The sequence below is a fragment of the Falco biarmicus genome, chromosome 8 (assembly GCF_023638135.1).
Source record: "Falco biarmicus isolate bFalBia1 chromosome 8, bFalBia1.pri, whole genome shotgun sequence".
Taxonomy (NCBI): Eukaryota; Metazoa; Chordata; class Aves; order Falconiformes; family Falconidae; genus Falco; species Falco biarmicus.
In genome coordinates, this window is record NC_079295.1 from 21,212,604 (window position 1) to 21,236,681 (window position 24,078).

Below are 24,078 nucleotides of genomic sequence, written 5' to 3' on the forward strand. Positions count from 1 at the left end.
AATAAAGTTTGAAAATCTTGGTAATAATTACTTCTAAAGAGAGGTTCAATTTTCAGGTTTGTGCATTAAGAAACAGTTCTTTGGTCACGATTTAACTTATTTACTTTGTTTCCAGTAGCTTTGAGTTTGTACTCCAAACTTACAGACTTTAGGGCAGCATTCCTCTCTGACTTAGAGAGGGTAATCAGAAGTACAGAATAATCAGATGCTTAGGATCACAAAACAAAAACGACCCTTGGATTAATTCAGTCACGTAAGTTTATTTCTTAGTAAGTGCTTTCAGCTAGAACAGAGAGCATTGAGATAATCATGTATTACCTCTTTCCTTTAAACCTACTGAACTGAATGCTGCACTCTGTGATGGAGGAGTTTGTTTCTCAGGAAGGAGACTAGTGGAAATAATGGCTTTGCAGGTTTGCCTGTGTGCAGAGCTGTTGTAGTTAAACAGGGACCACAACAGGGATGATAAACTCACCTGGCACCTGAGCATAAGAACATTGATTATCACAGACAACAGCATTTAATATCTGTGAGATGCTAAATAAGAAGGCTGGGTCCGCAGAACTAGCTTAGTACTAAGCCACAAAAACACCCCACTGGAAGTTTTAATTTTTAAAACAGTTTTAATGAATAAATGTAGTGATTCTTTCAAAAAATTAAGTTAACACAAACCAAGATCAATTTTACAGTGCAAGACTGAGCTCATTTGTATACAAGACTATTAATCTCAGCGTTTTGATAGCTGAGTTAACATACTGATTTTCTACATTGATTCATTTCAACTTAAACCAGTGTGCTAGCAGTGACTTCAGTACAGTAATGAAAATATTAAACACAAAAATTATCTTCTGAGCTTCTATTTAAATCAAAAGTAATCAAAGATCAAACTTGTAAGTAGGGTTAAACATTGTAAACCAAAATATCATTTTGCACAAAAAACATTTGTGTTTTCACCACAAGCATTTGGAGTGGTGGGTGAGGAGATAGATACAAATACAGTTACACAGCAAGCTGTTCTAATAATCAGAATTCAGTCAGTAGCTAGCTGAGAATATGAAGGAGGTTTTATTTCAATAATACCATATGAAAGACTGCAATAGACTTTTCTAGAAAAGTTAGCTTTTTTCTTCAGAATAATCTCTTGTAGCTCTCAGACTTACTAAAATCGGTTCAATTAAGTTGTTAAAACATTTAAACTTTGTGTAAAAGCTAGGATGTTCAGCTTCAGAGCTGAGTTTTTAAAATCCCTTGCTGTAACTTTCAGCTTTAGTTTAGCAAAAGCACTAGCTGCAAGCATTCCCTCTAACTGTTGTACAGGCGCCGTTTTACAGGATGTGGAATTTCTCACGTCCTCTTGGAGGGCTGAAGAAGAGAACAGCTGTAGCTTCTCCTCATGTGTAGCCATGCCCATTGAAACATACGCCAGTCACCACCTCGCATCCTTATAAAGAACTAAAATGGTGGCCGCTCAAAGTGCCCACAGGCTTGAGTGGAGCAGGTAACGGTACTGTTCTGGTGGTGACAGAAGTAGAATAATCCTCCCTCAGAGGGTCAGTTTAACTGTGTATATAGTCAATTCTGTAAATCACTCCTGTTAAAGTGACTGATGTTAGCTTGTACCAGGGTATAAAACCATTTTATTGTTTTGCAGACCTAGGCTAGGGAGGTAGCAGGTGGTAATCTTTCACCTGGCTCAGTTACAACTAGAATAGCATGACTTCAATTTCTAACCTACCACCTGTTCCCTTCACTTGTATCTCACCTTCTGCTCTGAGCAGAACTCGTAAACTAGCAAAATTAAGGCTTATTCTTTCTGAGAGGGATTATGTGTGTCTGCTGCAAAATAAAGATCACAGGATTACATGCAATGAATTGACTAAGAGAAAAGGATTAGTTCTCAGTGTCTTTAACTGCATCACTCCTAAAATGTTCAGGAGTGACAGGGATCAAGGTGCAATGTAGATGTGTATTATTTGAACAAAGATGGCACAATAGGTATTAAAGGAAGTTGAATCTTTTATTTAAAGGACTTTGTACCTGAAATGCAATACTCATTCCCCTCTCTATCTTCCCCAGTGTGTTCTGACAGTTTGCCTTTGATAAACACATTCTGCTTGCCTTATTTATGCTATAGTGCAGGGGTCCTCAAACTTCTTAACCAGGGGGCCGGCGCGCGGATGCAGTGGCAGGCAGTCATCTGCGGCTGCTTGGTTTTCCCCCCAACCCCCGGCGGGGGGGGTGGGGGGTTCTGTAAATACCGGGGGCCGGACTGAGGACCCTGGGGGGCTGTATCCAGCCCGCAGGCCATAGTTTGAGGACCCCTGCTATACTGTGACTTGCAGTTACTACATAAACGAGGCACATCGCAAATACAAAGGTATTTTCAAAACCTGCTAATTCCACTTTTTTTAAAATACTCCTGAGAAGATAACTATTGTTTAAGTAATAGAAATGCCCCATTAAAGGCAAGCATTAAAAATCTGTTTATTAAAATAGTTTCCATTTACAGCTGCAATCTGACATACCCGAGTCTGAGATCTTACTAGGGCTAGACACTGATACTGCATTTTGGCATGGCATTACCTACAGAATTATAAGCAAATGCAAGACAGCGTATCTTTACTGTACATAAGCCAACACTATCTGCTAATTCACAATGATCACGGTAAGGTAAGTTTTTCACATGTATTAAATATTCACATTACAACCAAAGAAATATGACTGATACCACATACCTGAGATACATTATACCAGTGGTAGCAGCTAGAATTGGTTTTTTTAATCCCTACAGACTGAAGTGTGATTTCTACAGCTGCAAAAAACCTTGATGTAGACAAGATGTATAGGTAACCTCTGTAACTTTGCAACATTAGACTTCAGCATGCTTAAGATAAAAGAAAGTGTCATACAGGTGCAAAGGTATAGCAGTGAGGTCCTCAGTATTTCTTACGTGAGTTTTTTTGTTAATCTGTAATATTGTATAATGGAAATAATGCTCTGGTGAGCTTTTTCAATAGTTGTTTCATTAAAACAATTTTGTAATTATATGAATTAATACATTTCTCACTAGATGTGATACAGATTGCATTAATCCCTATAAAACCTGAAGTTACTGCTCCTTTGACTTACCTACTGAAAGTAGTCATAAATAGAAAGTGGAACAAATTGTGACCTTCTCACTTAAAATCTAAAAGTATGTACAGGTTTGGGGGTTTTCTTGGGTTTGGGTTTGTTTGAGGTTTTTTGTTTGTTTGGGGAGGTGGGGGTGGTGGTGGGTTTTTTTAATTCCAGAAAAGAGTAACTACATTACAAACCTTCTGTTACTCCACTTAAAATTACTTTCACATATCAAATGTAGCCCAGCATCTTGGTGTAAACCAGGTCTTTTAAATTCCTTTTACAGACACCTACTTGTGAACTGTTGAGGGAAAAACTATGTACTGCGAAAAGTGGTCATGTCCTTTGGCTCACTGCTTGGCACGCACCAATCATCTGCTTCATGGTTTGCTTTATAATGTTTCCAGGCTGCTTTGTTATATACAGGGAGTCTTTCAATTGATTCCGTTGATAAGGCCTGTTAGGTAGAGAAGACTGTAGCTGATGATTCTCTTTAATCAAAGTTAAAGAGAACAATGAGTTCCATTAGCAGATCAGAGCTGCTGCTAACTTTAAAATGGTAGTGTTACATCATACCTTTATGTAAATAACTGCATCTGTACCATAGCCTTCTAAGGAATACAGTTTCAGGTCTCCTTGGAAGTACTGTGCATACAGACGTGATATGGGTAAGCCATAACCAAATCCAGCCTAATCCAAGAGAAAAAGTGTATTTTCATTAATTGCATCGATCAGTGGTATTTTCTGTTTTAACCCAACAGGTAAATAGACAAACTAAGCATGATGTTTGACAGTAAGAGGAGTTCAAATATTAACTATTATGCCTCCCCCCCTCCCCGAACTAATATACACCCCAAAACCAGAAGAATGCATGGATAATTGTGATTATGAGAAAACTTTCATTCCTTTGTCAGACAGGGCTGCTAGATAACGCTTCTTGTATTATGGTAGCTTTTTTCAAGAAGAGATGACACCATTAGAGAAAACTGTACTGAATCTGTCGCCTCATGGAGCTGCTCATCTTAAGAACACGGAGTACTTAAGTCAGATACATTTCATCATCGATATATACAAAAAAGGTCCAAGCAGCAATGCCGGTGAATTCATAGCTTATACTAAAATTCTGTCAAGCCCTGTCTGTAGTAGCAGGACATAGCCCTGAAGCGTAAGTATAAATTTTTTATCTACTGAATTTCAGACAATCTTGAACATACAGAATACATCTCTGTAATGATCTAGTGTTGTTGCACAGTCATCTAGATGCACTTTAAAAACACATCTTAAATGATGCAGTGTGAGACAATAAATTCAAGAAAGCTGTTCAGAGCTTCTTACTGAGACCTAAAGCTTTTAATTATTTTGCATCTGTTAAGTTCACACAAGACCAAAGTAGATTCTTCATATGCCCTGTCACATCTAAGTACCTTCGTCCTTGCTGGGGGATGATACCACTGACTATACAGTATAAATGAAACTACGGACTTGATCCAAAATCATTGCTATAATTATTTTTCCCTTCATTCAGTGGCCACACAATTCACTCCTGTCCTTACTGCAGTAAATGCAGCATAGCTAAGTTTTCTGCTTGAGGTAACTGATCTTTGTATTTGGTAGAGAAAACCAGAATCCTGAGTAAGTTTAAATAATTTTCAGTATTTTAGGATTTTATGCAATTTTGCGGTTATTTTCAGAAAAATAATTAAGCTGTAACATTCAAATAGTGATACTCATTGCATCTATAAAATCAGTACTTCATAGCTTTAGCTAGATGGTTTCTTTTGTGACAATGTAATGTATTCAAGATGACAAGGTATAGAAGATTTGCATACCAAAGGTGTAGCTCGTGACGTCTCAACACGTGGACGTGGTGCTGTTGAATACATGTAGTTGAACAATCTGTCAATTTTTCTCATAGGAACACCTCCACCACGATCACTCATCTGGAACAAGAAGGAGCATGTAGCATTATGTCCCTGAATGCATTTTTATAAAACACAGCTTCTCTCAAACAATGATCCAGAGAAAGTTCAGGTAAAACATAATATAAAGTTTTCCCTGTTAAATTATGGGTTTTCTTAAGTTTTCATCTCAGCTACAGCAGTGACCAGAGAGAGGATGAATCCTTCCCTTTCATCCCTTATCCAAACCATTTAAATAAAATACTACCATAAGCAGCATTCATAATCTCATGGAAGCAAGAAAATTCTACTCAAATTATGCATTGTTCTTATCTTGTTCATAACTCAATTTTGTCTGATGTCAGTATATATACCTTTTAGCAAATGTCAGGTTCTGTCTGGTTTTATCTTTATTCCTGAAGAATACTGCCAGTTAAATACTACTTATTAAAATCTATTACTGAAGGAGTAACTCAGAAGAGTTCTTTTACTGCAGTTTAGGTATAGCTATGAAAAAGCCAGTGCTTTTCTGGTCTTTGAAAAGAAGAAATTACTCTGCCAACTGTACTTCAGGGAGGTTTGAATTGCATGGAATATACAGTGTTTATTTTGCTTTTTCCGGCTGTTTCACACTTGTATAGCTCTATCATTGTCACTTAGAAAATGCTGGTATCACAATGATGTAAAGATGCTACTTCATGTTTAGTTATGGCTGCTTATAAACTAGACATAGAATTCTACTGCAGAGCCTGCAGCGTGACTGCGCAAACCTGTTCGTGAATTTCCTGGTGACACAGTATGAGAAATTCCATAATGGTCCTGTTACTTACATACTACAGCATAACAGACAATCTATTGTTGGAATGAGACCACCAACTGAAGTTAGTAATATGCTACCTATAACAGAGGGAAAAAAACCTAATCAAAATAATTCAAAACGATAAAAAAAGTGGGTACCTTCACAGTTAAATCCTCATTTCCCAATGTGACGTGTACATGAATTGGAGGATAAATGCATCGATCAGCATTATGTTCCATGGTGGCTCTCATTGCATTCTGCAATTTTCAAGTACAACTTAAACCCTGTTCTTACCACTTTGTATATTACCTTAAAACATTCAACTTAGGAAAGTTGTTTTTAGCACATATTTCAGAATCAGGACATATATAGTTTTAGAACAGTTTTCTAAAACATTTCTGCTTTATTCAGTATAAGTATATTGTTTATTAGAGTACACAGACTTCAAACATTTAATTTTTTTAGAACAAATATCTGAATATTTTAATGTACAGTTTTATTTGTAGAATTCTTTATAATGCATAGTACATGCAACATGACACAAAGGTCAAGAGAAGTCTAGGACCGAACTGCTTGAGGAGAGTTCTATAGGACCTGTTACACAGTATACCAGATTTGAAGAAGTCCTAACGTATGTCTTATTCTCACTTGCTTTATTAATTAATGTCTTTACACTTTTTTTAAGACTTTCTAGCAGTCTACTCCAAAGGTGTTGGATGTATTCAGTGTCTAGGTAAAGGAGATACATCTTCTGAAGCTGTTCATTTTCTATGCAGTTAACTGTTTGTCTAAACAGTACAATTTAGGTACCTTCCTGCAATCAAATAGCAAGGGCTTTGCACTTGCAAATACACACTGCTATCTAGAATTGGTTCAAGAAGTCAAGCAAATACAAACAATTACAAACACTAAACAAAGATGTATAAAAGAATTGTGTAATGGTAAGTGCACAGACCTTGAAAAGTTCAAAAACCATGTGATAGAGGTGTGATGGCACATACACCACTTGCATGGGCTGTCCTGGTGATTTAGCTGGAGGAAAGACAGTCTAAATAAATAAAAGAGCAAACTCGGTATCTTTTATTCATTCCTGCAGTAGTTTAAAATGTTTATTTGCATTGTTGAGATGATTTACAAGAGAAGGAAAATTTGAACAGAAGTATTTTGAAAAGTTGTATGTTAGAAGTGATTCTCAAAATTTTCAAATGTGCTTGCTGCTTTAGAACTTAAAGCCCCCTGTGGCACCACTGATTAAGACATATAATAGTTGCTTTCTAATACCTATGAGGAAGTTATAATGAAGACAGTCAGGCTCTTCAGATGGTAAGAGAACAAGAAATAGTGAGTGTAAGATGAAATAACAGATTCAGACTGGATATAGAGAAAAACTTTCTCACCATGTCAGTTAAACATTGAAACAGGTTACCCAGAGATGTTACATAGTCACCATCCTTACAGGATTTGTAAGACCAAACTGGATAAAACTCTGAGCAACCTGATCTGACCTCGCAGCTGTCCCTGCTTTGAGCCAGTCAGGCTAGAAACCTCCTGAGGTTTGTCCCAACCTGAATTTCTTTTATCTATAATGCACAAAATAGTAACTACAGCACAGCCTATTCTTGGATCCACTTAGAAATCAGCTGCTTTCTAACAAGAAACTAACAAAAACTATATAGACAATTCTGTCTATAAAACTGGTACAGTTTTCAAACTTCTTTAAAGAACAAATTCTAGAAAATGTATCACAGGAACATGTTCATTATATCAAAAAATAAGGAAAGGTCACTTAGAAAATTCTGCTAGTTCTTAATATGGTTTAATAATTTCTCACCAAAATGTTAGTGACCAGTGCTTTATGAACATAAGTGTTGAAGACTGATGATGCCAAAAGATCTAGAACAAATTATGTACCCAGCAAAAATAAAAAGGAGGTGGGGGGTGGAAACTGCACTTTCAAAATATGTCAGGTTCCTGTCCTCAAGTTAACAGTCTCCCTCCACACCTCTACTCCATAATTCCATGCCTGAGGTTTAAATAATGGTCTCCATTCTCAGCTGCAGGCAAGGAATGTGTATTTGGCCTGGGTCAGGTTTAATTCACCTTCGCAATTCACTGAGCAAAAGGTCACTCCTCCTGTAAAAACTGCGCTATTTGTTCTGGCTTCTGGAACACATACACTATTAAGCGACCCTTCAGTACAGAGAATCAGTTAGCATGACCAACAGTTTCCTAACAAATGTTTTTAGTATCAGGCTCTAAAGATGGAGAGAGGTAAACCCTTTAACCTAGATACAGAATGACAGGTTTCATAGAATAGGGAGAAAAGATCTGGAATGTGTAGTCAAGTCAGACTTTCTTTGCTTTCAGCTACATAGGCCAAGTTACCATGGTTGTACTTTGGCTTTCGCAACTACCTGTAGAAACAATTTTGAGCACTTGTTTTTGTAGGTCTGTCCGAATTTGATGTTTAGTGTCTGGAAAAGTGCTCTAGTGAGCAGTGTCAGAAAGGCTTTTCAGCATTCAGCAGGACTATGAGGACAGTCACTGAGTTCACAGTAACACAGGTGTAAACTGTCGAATTTTCAAGCCAATGGGTTCAAATAATTTGTACCATGACTTGAGCATACTCTATCTAATTACAACTACAAGAACATGATAGCTGAATAAGCAAGAGAAATTGGAATGGAATGTTTAGTATAAATCTTGGTGACACAAGAAGGGCAGAGAGGGTGACATGCAACAGACTGTAGGGTGAAGACGTTCAAGAAGCCTTAGGGAGGAAAGGTGGCTGCTAAAATCTGTTACATCAAGAGCTGTAGTGTCAATAACTTTTCTACTGATTTCAGTTTTGTAATTAAAGGGAGGAACAGGGAAAGTCTTCTGCCAGATTTTAAAAAAACCCAATCACCACCCCGACACTATTTATGACAGTAGATATAGATAACATATAAACGACACAAAAGGTAAAAGGAGAACATTTCACCACCAGCTACTTTAGAAGAAGCCCTCACTACATTCAAGAGTGCCTCATCCCATATTCACTTACCGTTCATCTCTTGAAGGATTAGTTCTGGAGAGCTCACATAATATAAATCACAGAGTCTCTTGGCACTTTCATAGCCATCTATAATAACAACACAGAAAGTTACATTTCCAACTCTACCTTTTTCTTTTTGTCAAAATGTAAAGGAGAAATAAAAAAAATGGAAAACATGCTGCACTGTCAGGGACTTTGTATTTTCTTAGAAAAACCAGGTTAATACGGAAAAGTGACAAAACTGTGTTACACTTTAAATGAAACTTCTGCTCCAGACAGGAAAGAACTAAACAGTGTATGAATATCAAAGTGTGTATCGGCTCTCAGTATAGACATCCATGTAAGTTTTCAGGATTCTTGTTCCTAGCTGCTGAATTTACCTCTAATAACTTCAACAACGCTGCAGCTAGGATCGATGCTTCCAATGTGTTTTGGATGAGCTGGATTAATTTTCCCACCAAAGAGTAAAGCTGCCAAAAAATAAAGTATTATTTAATACCCAATATATTTTTAGTTTGTCTTCAGTTTTCCTAAATAGAAATTTATAGGCAATCTATTAATTCCAATCTTCACTGGAAAGCCTACTATTAATAAATACTTTAATTATGTATTAATGAGTTTATAAAATAGCAAGACAAATAGTGTACTCCTGAGAAGCATATAAGTACATATTAAGCCCTTAAAAATGAAAGGAAAATATATTGACATAGTACAGGTATCATTTCCCCTCCTTTCAACAATGGCACTTACAGTGTTGATTAAGGAGCATTCTAATTGAAATGCGACTCATGTAGAAACGGTCTAAAAAATACTGCACATTCTGTGAGGTCACTGGATCGATGCCAAAGCTTTCCTTGTACTCTATTACTCCTTGAGCCATCGTAGGAATCACATCATTGTGTCGATTACGGATTTTTATCACAGTATCTGTAAAACTGAAATTAATACATTGTTTAATGTTTCACTTTTAAGTGAATTTAATACTCTGGCAAACAGTATTCACCTACAAAAATTAAGACCATTACATATAGCAATATAACAGGTCTGCCTACAGCATTAAGAAGACAGGTCAGTCTTTACAGTGTATTTCAAGTGACTAGCATTGAAACAGTATTCAACCATTACTGGTTATTTATAAAATTATTAATTTATGTATTATCTTGGTTACTGCCAAGGAAAAGAGAAAACTGTCAACCATTTTCATGGAGATCATCCCATGCCTGTCAAACGGCAGCAATGGTCAGCCAACAATGACTAAACTTACTCTACAGGTGAAAAGTTACATACATCAGTTCCAGCATTTTAAGTAAGGCATTTGTAAACATTTGATCAAGTCTAACGTATTCATAGCTTCTTCAGCGTAACAAAAAAAGCCCTGATCAGTATGATATGGCATAGAAGTACTTTGTTTCATGTTTTAATGTACCCTCCTTTTACAGACAGGGGGTAACATTACTGCAGTTCTTATGTAAAGATTGAAAATAGCTGAAATTTTTCTTAAGTTACCACTTTCTTGCCAGTCCTACATAATATTAACATATGTGACAGAAAATCCTTACCTATGAATAGCCCCTGAATCTTCCGAGCTTTTGTCTTTAAAGTCAAGGATCTCCTGAAGACTTTGGACATACCTTTAAATGAAAGAAACATGACATAGACCAATTCCAGTATGCCTACCTAGATCCCCTTTGCTTAGCAATTTATGCTTTTCCAAGATGGCTTGTTTCCAAATCATTGTATATGATATATACCATTGACCTATTCTCTGTGAATTTTGTTAGATCCTTTTGAATCTATTCATGATTTTTCTTCCAATATTTCCAGAGCACTGAATTCTACAATTTAATTAGAATGCATAAAAGATCTTCATTGTGTTTTAAACCCAGTAGGTGATCACTTATTTGCAGCCCCAGCAAGTTCCTGTTATTAGAAAATCTTCCCAGCTTGTTCATGATTTGAGTATTTCTGCCACTTCTTTCCTGAGATGTGTAGTTTCCAAGCTGAAGAATTCTATTTGGTTTCTCCTCACGTAGAAATTGTTCCAACCCTCTGATTATCCCTCTTGGTCTTTTCTGTTCAGGATGGAGTGACTAAAACTGCATGCATTTTAGAGGAATAATGGGCAAACACAGTGCCACAATTATTTTCCTCCCCACTTGTTACTTAGCTTGTAATGCTATTTGCCTTCTTGCCCATCAACTGACATATTCAGAAAAATATCCCCAGTAGCGTCAATTTTTTTTCCATTGTAAGCAAACAAGCATACAGGGAGAGGAGGTCCCTCTCTGTGCTCTACTTTCCATTTGTCCAAGTGGAATTCATTTCCCATTTGATCAATGTCATTTAGTACCATGAGAATTTAAGCGTTCTCATTTCATCAAGAGCCTTCATCTTCATTGATAGCTCCTTTTATATTCAGTCATCTAATCAATCCCACTTCTTCACTGGCAGATTTTCTGTTCTCTTAACTTTAAAAGCCTTTCTAAATAGCCATGTGCCTTTACCAGTTGCCAGGCAATCTCTGGTTTGCTTTTATTTTACAAAAGTTTATGCTTATGTGTTAAGTTCCTTATTTGAAAACAAATTTTACTTTTCAAAGGATGCCTTCTTTTAATTCTAATAGCCTCATATTATTTCTGTTTACATATTTTGGCTTTGGGAGCTTCCTATTGCTCTTTCTTCATATTTTCTATACCTTTACTCTCAGTCTGCAATAACCTGTCTTTTAGATGGCTTCTACTACCTTTTGCAAACATTTTGTGCGTTAGCCTGCCTCTGTTGGTTTCTTCAGCTAGCTTCTTCATTTTAGTAAGTCCCCCATTCAGCATTGTTCTGGTGGATTTTTGTTTGGTGGATTATCTGCAATACTTAATGATTTGTAATTCCCTTGTGGGTTCTCTACTTGCTTTTATAGGGTTTCTTCCAACTCTGTAAATTTAGTTTCTGATTTATGTCACATTGAAGTATTTACTTAGTCTAAATAAGTGATGTTCGTGTTACAAACACATGAAATTTTCTTTCTCTACAAAAGGATTTGTTCCTCCAACCTGTGTGTATGCAGAAGGCCACTCTTAAAGGCATGAAATGACACTGTTCTCACCAGCTCTGCACCAGCTGAACTGAAGGTGTTCTTAGGAGGTTGTCTGGAAGCAGACTTATTTCCTTCATTATGTTTGCCAATCTGACAGGCAACTCTTGTCGCAGAAACATAAATGAAGTCTTCTCACAAGCATTTTCAGATCCTAAGACCAAAATAAATTTATGACACCATCAGAATAAAGTCAGTACTTATGGTAGAGAACTACAAGAACTCTTACGTTGTTGCATAAGAGGTCTGCAGTTTGGTTTTTCAAGTTGACTAGGCCAGTCTGGTAAGCATGTTTCCTTCACGGTAGCAGCCCATTTATATTTCAAAATGTAAACACCTATTGAAACCTGCCAGCCCTATTGGAATAACAAGAATCTTCAATATATAAACTACTTACAGACCCATACTATTCAACTTTAAGTATTGTTTCTATCCATGTAAATTATTAATTTTATTTGCAGCAAACACTGACTCTAACTAGCACTGATCAAACAGTATGTCATTCTAAGCATGTCAGAGACGCAAATGAAACCAATACAGGAAACTATTTATGAGGGGGATGCTTGAGAAAGTATCATGGTCCCATATACCTTGCTTTATCACTGATGTTCCTGAACTACCATATTGGTGTGAACTACCATATTGAACATAACTCATATTGGAATACATTCAGAAAATAAATTCTGTAATATTTATCTCACTTTCAGGTGCATCTGTTGTAGTTTAAATTCACTGTCTTACAAGAAAAGAAGACAGATGAATGAATTCACATGAACACTGAAAGATAAAATAGGACAACTACTCTGCTTAGTCATTATGGCAGTAGTTCTCCCATACATTTACCTTTTTAATTTTTTTACATTTTTAAAAGCTAGAAGCTAAGTTACTGCACCTGTTGATAACTGACCTGTCCTGTCATGTGTGGGTGGCAATTAAATGTGGTTATTAAGATCAAGACCTAAATTTTGTCCCACAACGCTTGTTTTACTAGGCAAGAAGGGAGAGTGCAGAGTGGGGAAGAGGCTAAGAAATCCTCTACCTAATTTTCAGCCAGACTTCTTTCTAGACTTCAAGAGTGTCATGCAAACAGCATCTGAACTTACTATCCTGCTCATCTGCTGCAGTGAAGTACATACCTCAGGCTAACTCCTAAAAATTAACTCTGGTGTTTCTGCTTAGTTCACTCCTTCCATTTGGCAGGAGGAGTTGTGGAAGATGGAAGAATGGGACATGAGAAAAGACGAAGCCGGGAGTATCTTAAACTAAAAACCTTGACCAAATTGAAATCGAGTAGCTTAGTTTAATGCATCCAGACTGAGATACATCATAAACTACACTGATGAGAGAATGTCAGTTAACTTAATAAAAAAGTTAATAGCTTAGAAGAAATTCCTCCCCAGTGACACTTATACGCATTGTCTACATATGACCTCTGCCCAGAAACCTTGCATTCTTCTCCCTAGTGAGACTGCATTTCAGGCATGACTGTTACTGGCCTTGCCCTTTTCTCAAGTAAAATTCCATGAACAAGTCTGGTTGAAGGCATTAGAATGTAAAGACAATCTTCAAATGCCTCATATACTCCACGAATGACATTCTACAAATTAGTTTTCTATCTGGAGGCCGTATCTTTGCAATCTTGGGTCAAATAGGGAAGACAGCTTAGGGTAAGCAAGCCTTCAGTGAAATGGGCAAATGACTTTGTTTCCCTGTGCAACTGTGAACGGGTAAGATTCCTGCAGAAAATACTGTGCACTTTTAATCCAAGGTATGAGTGATGTATATGACCCAGACCTAAATTTGCTTATGGAATATTTTATTTGCTAAGTAGAAACCTGGATGAACTAGAAGTAGACTACTTTTTTTTTTTTTAAAGTCAGCATTACCAGATTTTATGATTTCCTATTCCGCTGCTCTCACTCTAGCAAAAGGAGCCAAAAAAATCCCCAATGAAAACACCATCAGATTATAGCAGCTACAGAATGTCCTACAAATACTGTCTTCGTCTTGCACTCTGCTCTTTTCTTGCCTTTGTCATTGGTTTTTACTGTTATTAAATCCTTCAGCAAAAGAGAGAAGAAAGTATTTTAAGCAAAAGTTTACAAGATTTTCTTTACCTTATGTTCAGGTACTAACAGCAAAAAAGTGGCCTAACTTTTGACATGAGGAAATACCGTGCCTTGAAAATAAACACTGATTTGAAGGTAAGCATTATTTTATATGTATTTTAGTGATAAAATACAGGTCAAAGTGAACTCTGAATTGCACAATTGTTTGCTTTAAAGTATGGGAGCAACAAAATATATGGTGGGGTTGCTGTACAAATCTGGAGTTTTAAATAGTGAATGTGTTTCATTGCAGTGTATGAAACATTGAAGAGATGGATGAAGTAACAGCGGAGAGTTAAGAGAAACTTGTCAGTGTAAGTCCTCCTACTTACACAAAGTCCAGGGTTCTAGAATTAGCCCTCAGATATGTTTTACTTAGAAAACCATAAAAAGCAATGCAACTAGTTAAATGTTTATCTACAACATTTACGTAAACATTTATGCACGTGAGAGTGCCTTGGGTACTGAAACAGAATGTGTTACACCATGGCTCCATCCCCAAGCTTTGAGAAGGTTTCTCGATGTGACTTACAAGACCGTTCTCTGCATAGTCTTTGCTTTGAAGCAGAACAATTCCTGTGATCCCTTTTGTTTCCGAGCAGCCAGCCAAACCTCGGAGCCTTACGGAGTGGTTTTAGTGCAGACTGTAAGACTGGGATACTATTACCGATTTACTCATTTTCGAGGCTGGATTCCCAGAGCTCCGGGGTGGCTCTTGGTGTCTGCGTCCCGCTCCTTCTCTCACACGTCTAAACCCGCAACGTTTGGGTATGGTGTTTGTGTAGGGCACAGACACCTGGCAGAGGAGGGGCAGCGACTGTGTCCCAGCGGCTGGGCACCAGCCGAGGTTGATCGTTCCTGGGGTTCGGTACAGCTTCAAGGGCTGCCTGCTACCAGCTTGCAAAAGGCGTTAACAAGTGTCACCTGTCTGAGTCACTCCTCTAACATTACCAATCGTCAGAACTGGCCCCACCTTCTCCCCGACACTGCAGGTTTTGCAAAATCCAAACTACTTTTGCCATCCCAGAAAACGGGAGTTTTCAGCTGAATTTCAACCTTGCCACAGTTCCAGCTCTCCGGGGAAGGAGCTAACTGGGCTCCTTACTCCCGGAAGGAAGCAGAGCCTTGTTCTGCCAAGGAGGACAGCGCCAAGAAGCGGTAAGCAACAGCAGGGGACCGCGGCGGTAACGGGGGGGCGGGGGCGCTGTGACCGCGGCGGAGCCGCCCCTGCTCCGCTCCTGCGGGCACCGGCGGGGGCACTGCCCGGCGGGGACTCACCGAAGTCCAGGAACTGCTTCATGGAGAGCGGCGAGGGAGAGAAGCGCGAGTAGAAGTCCACCTGCTGCGGGATGCTGCCCGGGGAGGCGCCGCGCAGCAGGGCGCGCAGCAGCCTCATGGCGCGGCTCTCGTCCCCGCTCGCCTCACCTCAGCGCGGCGCGGCCCGGCCCGGCCGCCATTTCCCGCCACGCCAGCGGTCGCGGCCCCAGCGCAGCCCGCGGCCTCCTCCGCCGCGCGGCCGGGGGGCGGGGCCCGACGGGGCGGGTGTCTCCTGCCGGCCCGGCCCCACGCAGCGGCGGGGCGGGGGAGAGGGCGGCGACGGCGGGCAGGGTCGCAGCGCTGCGGGCGGTCGCTCCGCTGTCCCGGGGCCTGGGCGCTGCTCTGGAAGAAGGCGGCGGAGGGGCCTAGCCTCGGACAGGTACGGTGGTGCTGCTGGCGGGGCCGGGGCGGGAAACCGTGAGGCGGGTGGAAACCGTGAGGGGGCCGGAGGTGGCGGCCGGTGGGTGTGAGGAGGTGGCGGCTGGGGCCGCGAGCGCCCTTGCGGCGGGTGCGATCCCGCAGCAAGGCCGACAGGTGCCCACGCGTGGGTGCCGGCGCTCCGCCGCGGGAGGGGTGCCCGGGAGGTTGCTCGTTCGGTGGGCAGCGCTCGGCAAGGGAGGGCGGGCGGCGCCCTGCTCAGCCGTGCCGCCGCTTCCCCTCGCCGGGGGCCGGGGCGGGGGCCGGGCCAGGCGGGCGAGGGGCGCTTTCATGGCTGCGGACACTCGGCTCCCGGCCTCGGTAGCCGGCGGGGCCAGAACCCCGTGAAAGCCGCCGGCGGCCGGCGTGAGGGCAGGCCCGGCTGAGGGCGGTAAGCCGTTACCGCACAGCCGTGCGCCTCGGGTCCGCTCGGGGCGGGGGGCGCTGTGCCGCCCTGCGCCGGGCTGCAGCGCGCCAGCGAGCGACACCGGGCCGGGGCCGGGGTGCAAGGTTTGTTTCAGTTGTCGGAAAAAAGAGAAAAAATACAGAGGAACAAATAGGGCTTCTCTCTTTGGAGATATACTCCCGACCATGAGTGGAATGCGTGGATTTGTTGGTTAAAAAGTACTTGGACTGTATGTCACACTAAATGACTTTACTAGTTGTTAGGATGCTAATGCAACATGTGAGGTACCAAACAGTGGTATTTAATAGTTTCTTGTCCTGCTCTGGTAGAACTATCCAGAACACTAACAAAAAAGGTAGTTAAGAGGGATTATAAGCATTTCTGGAAAAACTTACTGCAGTGTAGGTATTGGATCCTGTAATTCAAAATTGATACAATACAGTACAATAGTGGATCTGGCGCTATAGGATTTGTGTCTTTTATTGTGGATGCCTGTATTTGCCACATACATTTATCTTCTGACACCAACTCTTAAATATTGCTTGGTTTCCTTTAAATGTGCCATGTACCCATGACTTGTCCGTGACCTGATAGCGGGGATGGATATCCAGTGGCCTCTGCTAGAGCAGGAATCGTTTTGCTGTTTGTCATACTAATCTGTTCAGTGCTTTGTTGGATTGCTTGGAGCCTCCTATTAGAGAGATGAAGATACTATAATGGTTTTGTTGTTGTTGTTTTATTGAAATACAGAAAACATTGATTCATTCTACCTCTAGAGGCAGTTTTCTGAGCAGTGACATAATATAAGGACCAATAATAGGTAAGAATGAAACTGTGTTTCAGGATTAGACTGCGTCATCTGGTTTGTAATCAGGCTGTACCTGCATCTTGTGTCAAAAAATTGTCCTGTTTTTTGGCTTGTTCTGTTCTGATCAGGGAATGGTGGCCAATGGGGTGAACTAACAGCTTATCTGGCTCTGCAAGTCTACAAATACAGTTTACAGACAATTTTTGCTTTATTGCTGCTTGTATGCCACTCCCAGAAGCACCAAGTAGTAGCTTACGCTGCTCAAGTTTGTAATAGTTTGGGACTCCTACTTAAGAACTGCTGTGCATAAAACCAGTTGTGAACCAGCACTAGTTTAAAGCACTGCCTACAAGCAGTAAGTTGGGTGTTTGTAAGTTGTTGCAATTTCTTACAATGGCTCGGGATTGGCTTCATATTTTATGCTTGTACATTACTGTCTCATTGCCTGATGTTTCAACTTACAGGCATGCCTTGAAAACTGGCCTACTGCCTAGTTATTTTTGGACAGCAGTCCTCAGCCAGATGTAGCAAAGGCTTTCAGAGGCTAGATAAGTCACAGCACTTTGTAAGCTAGAGCCCATTCTCAATAATGTAAATGGCGAGCACTTTTAGGGAAAGTCATGCAGGATGAGCAGTCACAGAAGCAACTGTGGATAAAGAATTGTGGATAATTATTTAAATGTTGTGTTCTGAGCAGAACAAACCCTCTTTGTTTACCTAAAGGCATTTTCGTGGTCTTGTTTAAACTACTGATCAGATACTGATCTATGTTAAAATATTGGAGAGTGTTTTGAATTCTCTTTCTCTCTTCCCTTCTCCCCTTCCTTTTTAAAACCTGTTTCTGTCATTGATGATCTTCTGGGGGCTTACTCTGATCTGATCCAGTGTGATGGTAGCTGGAATTCTGATGTGCCAATTTGTGTAAATTCTTACGCAAAGCAAAAAGGAGAACTGTATTATTTTTGTCACTTGGCATTTTTCTACTCATATTCCTGCTTATTGGTGTTCCTGAAATTATAACACACTGGATCCACAATTTAAACGGGACAAATCAGACTTTGAGATAATTGAAAACATAGCATTTAACCTAAGTTTTAACCTAAGCAATTACTACTTTTTTTTTCTTTTCCCCCCAATTTAAGATTTAACAAGATAATTGGAAGCATAGCATTCTTGCAGGGTGTTCCATAGAAAGACTTCTTGGTTTGTTAAGGTGATACATAATAACCCCTTACTGGAAGTCACCATTCTTGCTTGCTGCGGGTACTCATGCTTTTTTTCTTTTCCTCCCTTTCCTCCAAAATAGGTGCATCATAGATTAGGAAGAAAACCTAGGTTGCCAGGTACTGATATCTGTAGACTGTCTCTTCTTTTTTTTTAGTGGCTTATATGCTTTGCTATGATGCCTCCACAGTCATCTGGTCCATCTATCTGTGTCTCTTTTCAGCTTGTATACTTACTCAGCACAAAGGCTTTTCATTGTTCTTGGGTTTTTGTCAGCAAGTTCAGCTGCTTTTACTATGCTGGAAAATTCTCAGGGCTACATTGGTTTGATGTGGCTTTGGTCTCTTTTGCAGGAGTAGAAATAAAAAGGGCAACAAAGTTGGTAAAAAATATGGAGGGGGTTCTGTAAGAGTTAATGAAATTGTAGTTATTTCAACATACAGATGGGTAATTAAACTTTGGAGTTTGTGTATTTTTGCCATGTACAACTTTGTGACTCAAGATCAGAAGGCAGTGGAAGACATTTAATGATTACCATGGATGGTTTTTTCTTCCATAGGAAAAATACACTTAGCTACTGAAGTTGAGCACCAACTTTTTGTGGGAACAGGAACAGCAGAGGATCACCATCATGCCACTTAACTGTTGGCCATTGTCGGAGGTGGGATGCTGATTCAGGTGGAACTGTGGTCTGGTCCAGGATGGCTGGTTTTAAGTTGTTCTTCCTCGCTAAGCTAGAATCAGTCACAGGCTGTCCTGTAAGCTGGTTGGCAATGATATGCTTCTTGGCTCTGTAATGTTAATTGTTGGTCCCCTCTGCTTCAAGAAAACAAGTAATATCCCACAAACATTTATTTTAATCAATTTAGCAGTTGTATTATTTCACATGCTTCTGGCAACATTATTTGACTCTTTTTGTCCTTTCCTTCCCTATCCTCTGAAGACACTGAGATAGATAAGAGGAAATGAAGGGCTGGCACTGTACATCAATGGCGAGCAGCAGGGGTATATATGTTGTTCTGCCATAGTTAGGTAAGCAGCAGCACAGACACCTCAGCTTGTTAAAAACTCAGTTCTCTGGTTTCTAGGCTCTTTGAGGCAGGTATGGCCCTGAAAAGGTGCTGCTTGCAAACAACCATTCTGCGGAGCTAAAAATTGAAGGACAAAAGGTGACTGTCTTCAAGTATGGAAAACACAAACTGCCAGTCCCCCACCCCCACCACAGTATCACACAGGCTGGGGATTAAGGCCAATTTCTGTGGTGGTATCTCAGAGTGAGGAGTTGCAGTGTTTTTCTCACAAGGATCACGGTTAAGACTCCAGCAAAGTTTACAAGGTTATAAAGGTGTATGGTATTACTTATGAATCCAGGGCCTGGGAAGACAAATGGAGATTTAAAGATGCCAGAGTGCTGGGATAAAAACCGAACCAACTGCTTACACAGCCAACACAGGGAAATACGCTGCCTGCATTCTTCTCGTCACACAGCGACATGCTGCCAGGCAGGCCACCCAAAGCATGTGCATGAGCCTCTGCTGGCTCAGAGCACTGGGTCCAGCTGCCTCCTGACACTCACCTACTCTGTGCTGGGAGAAGTCACTTCAGTTGTTTGTACCTAGGCAGCTTTCTGGTTCTGTGTGTGTTTATTTTGGTTAAGGCATGCTGCTGCAGTGACTGTGTTAGCATTGTAATGTGGCCGCTCTGAATGCGGACTGGCGTTTCAGTGCCACTATCATCTTCCGTGTTGATTCCTGACATATACATCAAGGCAACCTGCGCGGTCTCTTCTTCCTTCCACATATCACTTCTGCACAGGTTAGTGAAGCTATGCCGTGATGGTCCCTTATATTGAAAGTTTCTCTCCTAAGATCTCTCTCCGGTGCTGTGACAGTTAAACGTATATGCAGGTATTGCAGTTTACTAGCATTCCATTTATGTACGTTAGGTTATATAGTTTGTCTGTGTAGATTATATATATACACGCACTGCATATAGCAAATACGGTATGTTAATATGTATATGTACATATATAAAACATATACTGTTATGTATAGTACTGTACTACTGTGTATATAGTATATACAACATCTCATACTAACTAGGTGTGTATAGTAATATGAGCATATATAAAACCTAACATACTATATTGTACTATGCTTCTTCTGATCAGCTATTTTTCTCCCAGTCCCTACTTTGTCTTGTGGTGGGCAAATGTTTGTGGGTGTAGCTATGCAAGTTAGTGTAACTGTTTAATAAATGCAGGTTGAGTCCACATCTTTGACGTGCTCTGCAAGATCTAGCAGCATCTTCTGGTTCTAGCCCTACAAGCTGCTCAGCTGCAACAGCAAACACTGGTCTAAGCATGTGTCCAGTCAACCCTTACCTTCAGGCTTCGTTGTAGCAAAAGGTCTTCCCTTTCAGCAAAGGCAAGCAAAGCATCCTGTGAAGGTCAACATCTTAAAAATGGAGATAAGCCACAAGTTTTCACTGTTGGGTCGTCCCGCCCCCTGGAAATCTTTTTGCCTTTTGGTTTGGGTTTTTTTAATGGACTTGAAGCTGGACCCTGCAATAATGTAATTGACTGTCAGTATCAAACTTGCACCGCTAACTATAGATAGATATGTGAAGCCCTTGACTAATTATGGGGGCTGCATCCATCTTCCCTAGTTCCAGGCACACCTGTCTGGCAGGGGGGGCCTTTTAGAAGACTGCTTGCATTGAAGGGAGCCTGCAGTGTGAGTGAAGTGTGGAGGGAGAGGGTAGCTCTGCCCCACGGCAGGAGCTGACACTTGGTTTGCCAGAGCCTGCTCTGCCATACTCCGTGCCTGACTTACCAACACTGGAAACTGCAACAAGCAGCCAAGAGCCTGCTCAGTGAGGTGGCACATCAGCTCCTGCAGCTGCCTTACCTACCTTTGCATGGCAGAGGACACCAAGAGTTATGGCAGCATTGAGAATGAGACAATTTGTTAAAGCTTGCAACTTTCAGCTTACTCTTCTAGTGAACTTAGCTCAGTTAATTATGATAAATCACTATTACCAAACCAATGTTTAATTAAAAAAAGAATTTATTTCACACTTCTATACAAATATCCACAGGTAATTTCTAATCATGGAATGATGTAGCATTGCTAGCTGATATAAAAAAAAAAGATAAAAGTATACCAGTGACATGACTTATTTTTCAAGAACTTTCAGTTTAAAACTGTTAAGATGTTCATCTTCTTAGGCGAAGGCCAAAACCTGCTTTTAAATCCAAGGCTATTTGTCAAACTAGTCTTAGCCCCTGATTAGCCTGGCTTCTGAAGCTGCTGAACCTTTCAGCAAGTAAGACAGAATTCTAAAATCTCAAAAACTGAGTAACAGCTAAATACGTGTGTAAGTGTTCATAAAATCAGGGTCACAGCATACTAAGATTATTTAGCAGACAGATGAGTCATTAAATTAATGCACTTTCTATAATGATAACATTTTAGGTGACCACGCCTTCCAAGAAGGTATGTTCAAAGTTAGTAGTAAAAACAGTTGCCAACTGCCCTCGTAGCAGGTTTTTACCCTATGGGGGGGAAAAAGTACCAAGAGGTTTTTGCATAGTTCAAATTACTAGCAATTAATGTGCATACTTTTTGAGCAGAATTTTGTTTTACATGGAATAAACAATTGTGAACTAAGTCTTTGTTCTTAAATAGTACCAACACTTTAGAACATGGGTGAAAAAGTAAACTCTTTAAATAGTTTTATCAGATGTGTTTATCAGTAATGTAACTATTGTAACATAACATTATGGTTCTACTTTTATCAACATTCAGGTATTCAAGAGGATTCAGTAGTCTCAACATGGATCAACTCCGCTCCCCATCATTAAGGTAAGTTAGGCATTTAGAGCCTCCTTCAAGTGCTATGTAACAGTTGCAGTAGTCAATGCCTTTTGCCAAACAGTAAGTCCTTATGAACCTGGAGAGCTGTTTCCAGAGAACCTCTCACTTTCTTGCAGTGAGGTTAAAACTGTATAAAAATCCTACTTCTGTATGGTGTCCAAATCGTTAAATAGTCTGAAGTAATATACAAATTGTGTTACAAGACCTGATAATTTCTATTATATAAAGTTACAAGTACGAGGAATAAAAAGCCCACATACACATCACTGGAATAAATATTTACATTTTTAGAACGCATTGGCACCTTCAGTGACTTATTAAAATGCAGTGAAAGCCTCAGGTCTTATACTCTTAAGTTCAAAAACACAGTGGATTTGAAAGTTCAGTTAAGTCTTTGGCCTAACAGCTAGTCAAAGACAGTGATTTATAACAAAAATAAATACAAAAATGACTAAAATGTATATATACAAAAAGTACATCTAATATTCAAGCCTCTCTTAAAAAAAACACCTGTGTATATTTGCTGTGAACAAGAATCACACAGTCTGATCCTGGAAAAAAAAGTAATATTGAGCAACATGACCTATTGCACATGTAATTTAAGATGATGCTTCTCGTTAAGCCCTAACTACTGCAGCAGGCAAAGTTCATGACTAAAGTAGATTTGCAGGTCTTCAGATTTACTTGAACAAAGTGTTAAGTTAAGGCCACTGTGTGTTTATAATGGATTGAGGGAAGGATGGAGAACCTGTCTTGACCTTAGTCATGCATTCCTTGCATACCTGTGAAGAGGGTTAGGATCACTGAAAAGGTCTGCTGTAGTGGTTTTGCAGAAAAGACCCCATATCAACAGAGTATCTTATGAAGCGTGAGCTAGATTTGAAGGTGGAAAGAGGCAGTCTGGCAATTAAATAATGCAAATAAAGTCTGTTGAAGCAATTTTAACTGTGCAAACAAAAGCCGCAATACAAGTAGTAATATCTACAATCAAATGCTCAATGTCCATAGTGTTCATAGGTTTAACTCCATCGGTATTCCAGTAATGAAAACCTGGACGTTTATCTGAACTGTGTGGATGAAAAGAATTTTTCCCTAAGAATAACTTTCGTTTTCATTCCATTTTGTGAACCATTGTTTTGTCTCGAGGTCTTTGCATTTCCCATCTTTGAGCTGTCGCTCTTCTTTTCGAATTCTTACAGCATGATACCGGGGGACACTGTCTTCGTACCTAGAACGCTGGAAGAACCCGCACTGGGGCAAAGAAGAAAAAGAACAGTTTAGGTTCAGTTTGCTGCCAAAGTGCTGCTACAATTATGGGAGGCAGTAAATTCTTCCTTTGCACAGACAGATGTACAAGTAAGCAAACCGAAGACAAAAATAACATAGGCCAAAAACGTAGCCTGTGTAGCTGTAAAAATGTGAGTCAGCAGGTCTACATTAGTTGTTCCAGCAGCCAATAAAGACAAATGGCACAGTCTGACAATCTGGTGGTAATCTAATACCTTAAAAATATTCCCTCCACCAACTTTTCTAAATTTGTTTTACAAGTCTTTTAAGTCTTCTTACAAAGCTATTAATTCACATAATAAGAGAATTTAATGCTACACAGACAAGTAGGTACAGTTCAGAAAAGCTTGCTTCTCCTCAATCAGTCTTCCTGTATGGCAACGTGATTTAGCTAAGATTTCCAGGACCTTCAAGAAAAGTTACAGTAGGGCTTTGTTTTTCAAAGCACCAACTCCACTACTGTCACCTGAACTAACTACACATGCAGCGTTAGAACATGAGTCTTCCTTAGTTTGCTGTAGGATAAAAACCAGACCTAATTTGAAAGTTGTGTAATGTCCCATGACACAAGTCTCCCTACGTGAAATCTAGTACAGCTTATCTGTGCCCTGCAATTTTTTTATCGAAAGCTACTGTAAAAACTGATTTTAAATATTGAGGAATGGACTGACATTAATTTTAAAACAAAAATGGA

General features: G+C 40.0%; 3 protein-coding genes across 19 annotated transcripts in view; 1 reads left to right on the top strand and 2 right to left on the bottom strand.

Annotated features, from left to right (window-relative positions):
- Positions 1-603: 603 nt before the first annotated feature.
- PDK1 (pyruvate dehydrogenase kinase 1) lies at positions 604-15,444 on the bottom strand. The gene is made up of 11 exons (XM_056350060.1): positions 15,326-15,444; positions 11,952-12,093; positions 10,411-10,482; positions 9,602-9,786; positions 9,232-9,321; positions 8,861-8,938; positions 6,770-6,846; positions 5,973-6,071; positions 4,947-5,057; positions 3,694-3,807; positions 604-3,574 (listed from the first exon to the last, which is right to left on the bottom strand). Exons 1-11 carry the CDS (start codon positions 15,441-15,443, stop codon positions 3,434-3,436), a joined length of 1,227 nt encoding a protein of 408 aa, XP_056206035.1. The 5' UTR covers position 15,444; the 3' UTR covers positions 604-3,433.
- The window catches only part of LOC130154198 (translation initiation factor IF-2-like), a 31,716-nt gene continuing 22,576 nt past the window's right edge, over positions 14,939-24,078 (top strand). For 5 of the 12 annotated variants that reach the window (XR_008823637.1, XR_008823635.1, XR_008823633.1 and 2 more), the window contains exons 1-3: positions 15,630-15,743; positions 22,029-22,085; positions 23,244-23,453. Coding sequence is in view for 1 of the 12 variants with exons in the window: in XM_056350063.1 (XP_056206038.1) it covers positions 15,442-15,743; positions 22,029-22,089 (363 nt within the window). In the remaining 11 variants the exon portion in view is untranslated. Of the gene's footprint in view, positions 15,206-15,441; positions 15,744-18,778; positions 18,881-19,876; positions 20,127-22,028; positions 22,168-23,243; positions 23,454-24,078 lie in introns of those variants that run through there. The other 7 variants (XR_008823629.1, XR_008823631.1, XR_008823630.1 and 4 more) reach the window with 7 other exon arrangements.
- ITGA6 (integrin subunit alpha 6) overlaps positions 21,270-24,078 on the bottom strand; it is a 45,094-nt gene continuing 42,285 nt past the window's right edge. For 5 of the 6 annotated variants that reach the window (XM_056350056.1, XM_056350059.1, XM_056350054.1 and 2 more), the window contains one exon: positions 21,270-23,348. In XM_056350056.1, the coding sequence (XP_056206031.1) occupies positions 23,190-23,348 (159 nt within the window). In that variant the 3' untranslated portion in view covers positions 21,270-23,189. The remainder of the gene's footprint in view (positions 23,349-24,078) is intronic. The other variant, XM_056350055.1, reaches the window with a different exon arrangement.

Coding starts and splice junctions, on each gene's coding strand:
- PDK1 (XM_056350060.1), bottom strand. CDS start 15,443: ATGAGGCTGCTGCGCGCCCTGCTGCGCGGCGCCTCCCCGGGCAGCATC. Junction 12,094..15,325: donor GAAGCAGTTCCTGGACTTCG/GTGAGTCCCCGC, acceptor TTTTGGTCTTAG/GATCTGAAAATGCTTGTGAG. Junction 9,322..9,601: donor AATGCTCCTTAATCAACACT/GTAAGTGCCATT, acceptor ATTTTTTGGCAG/CTTTACTCTTTGGTGGGAAA.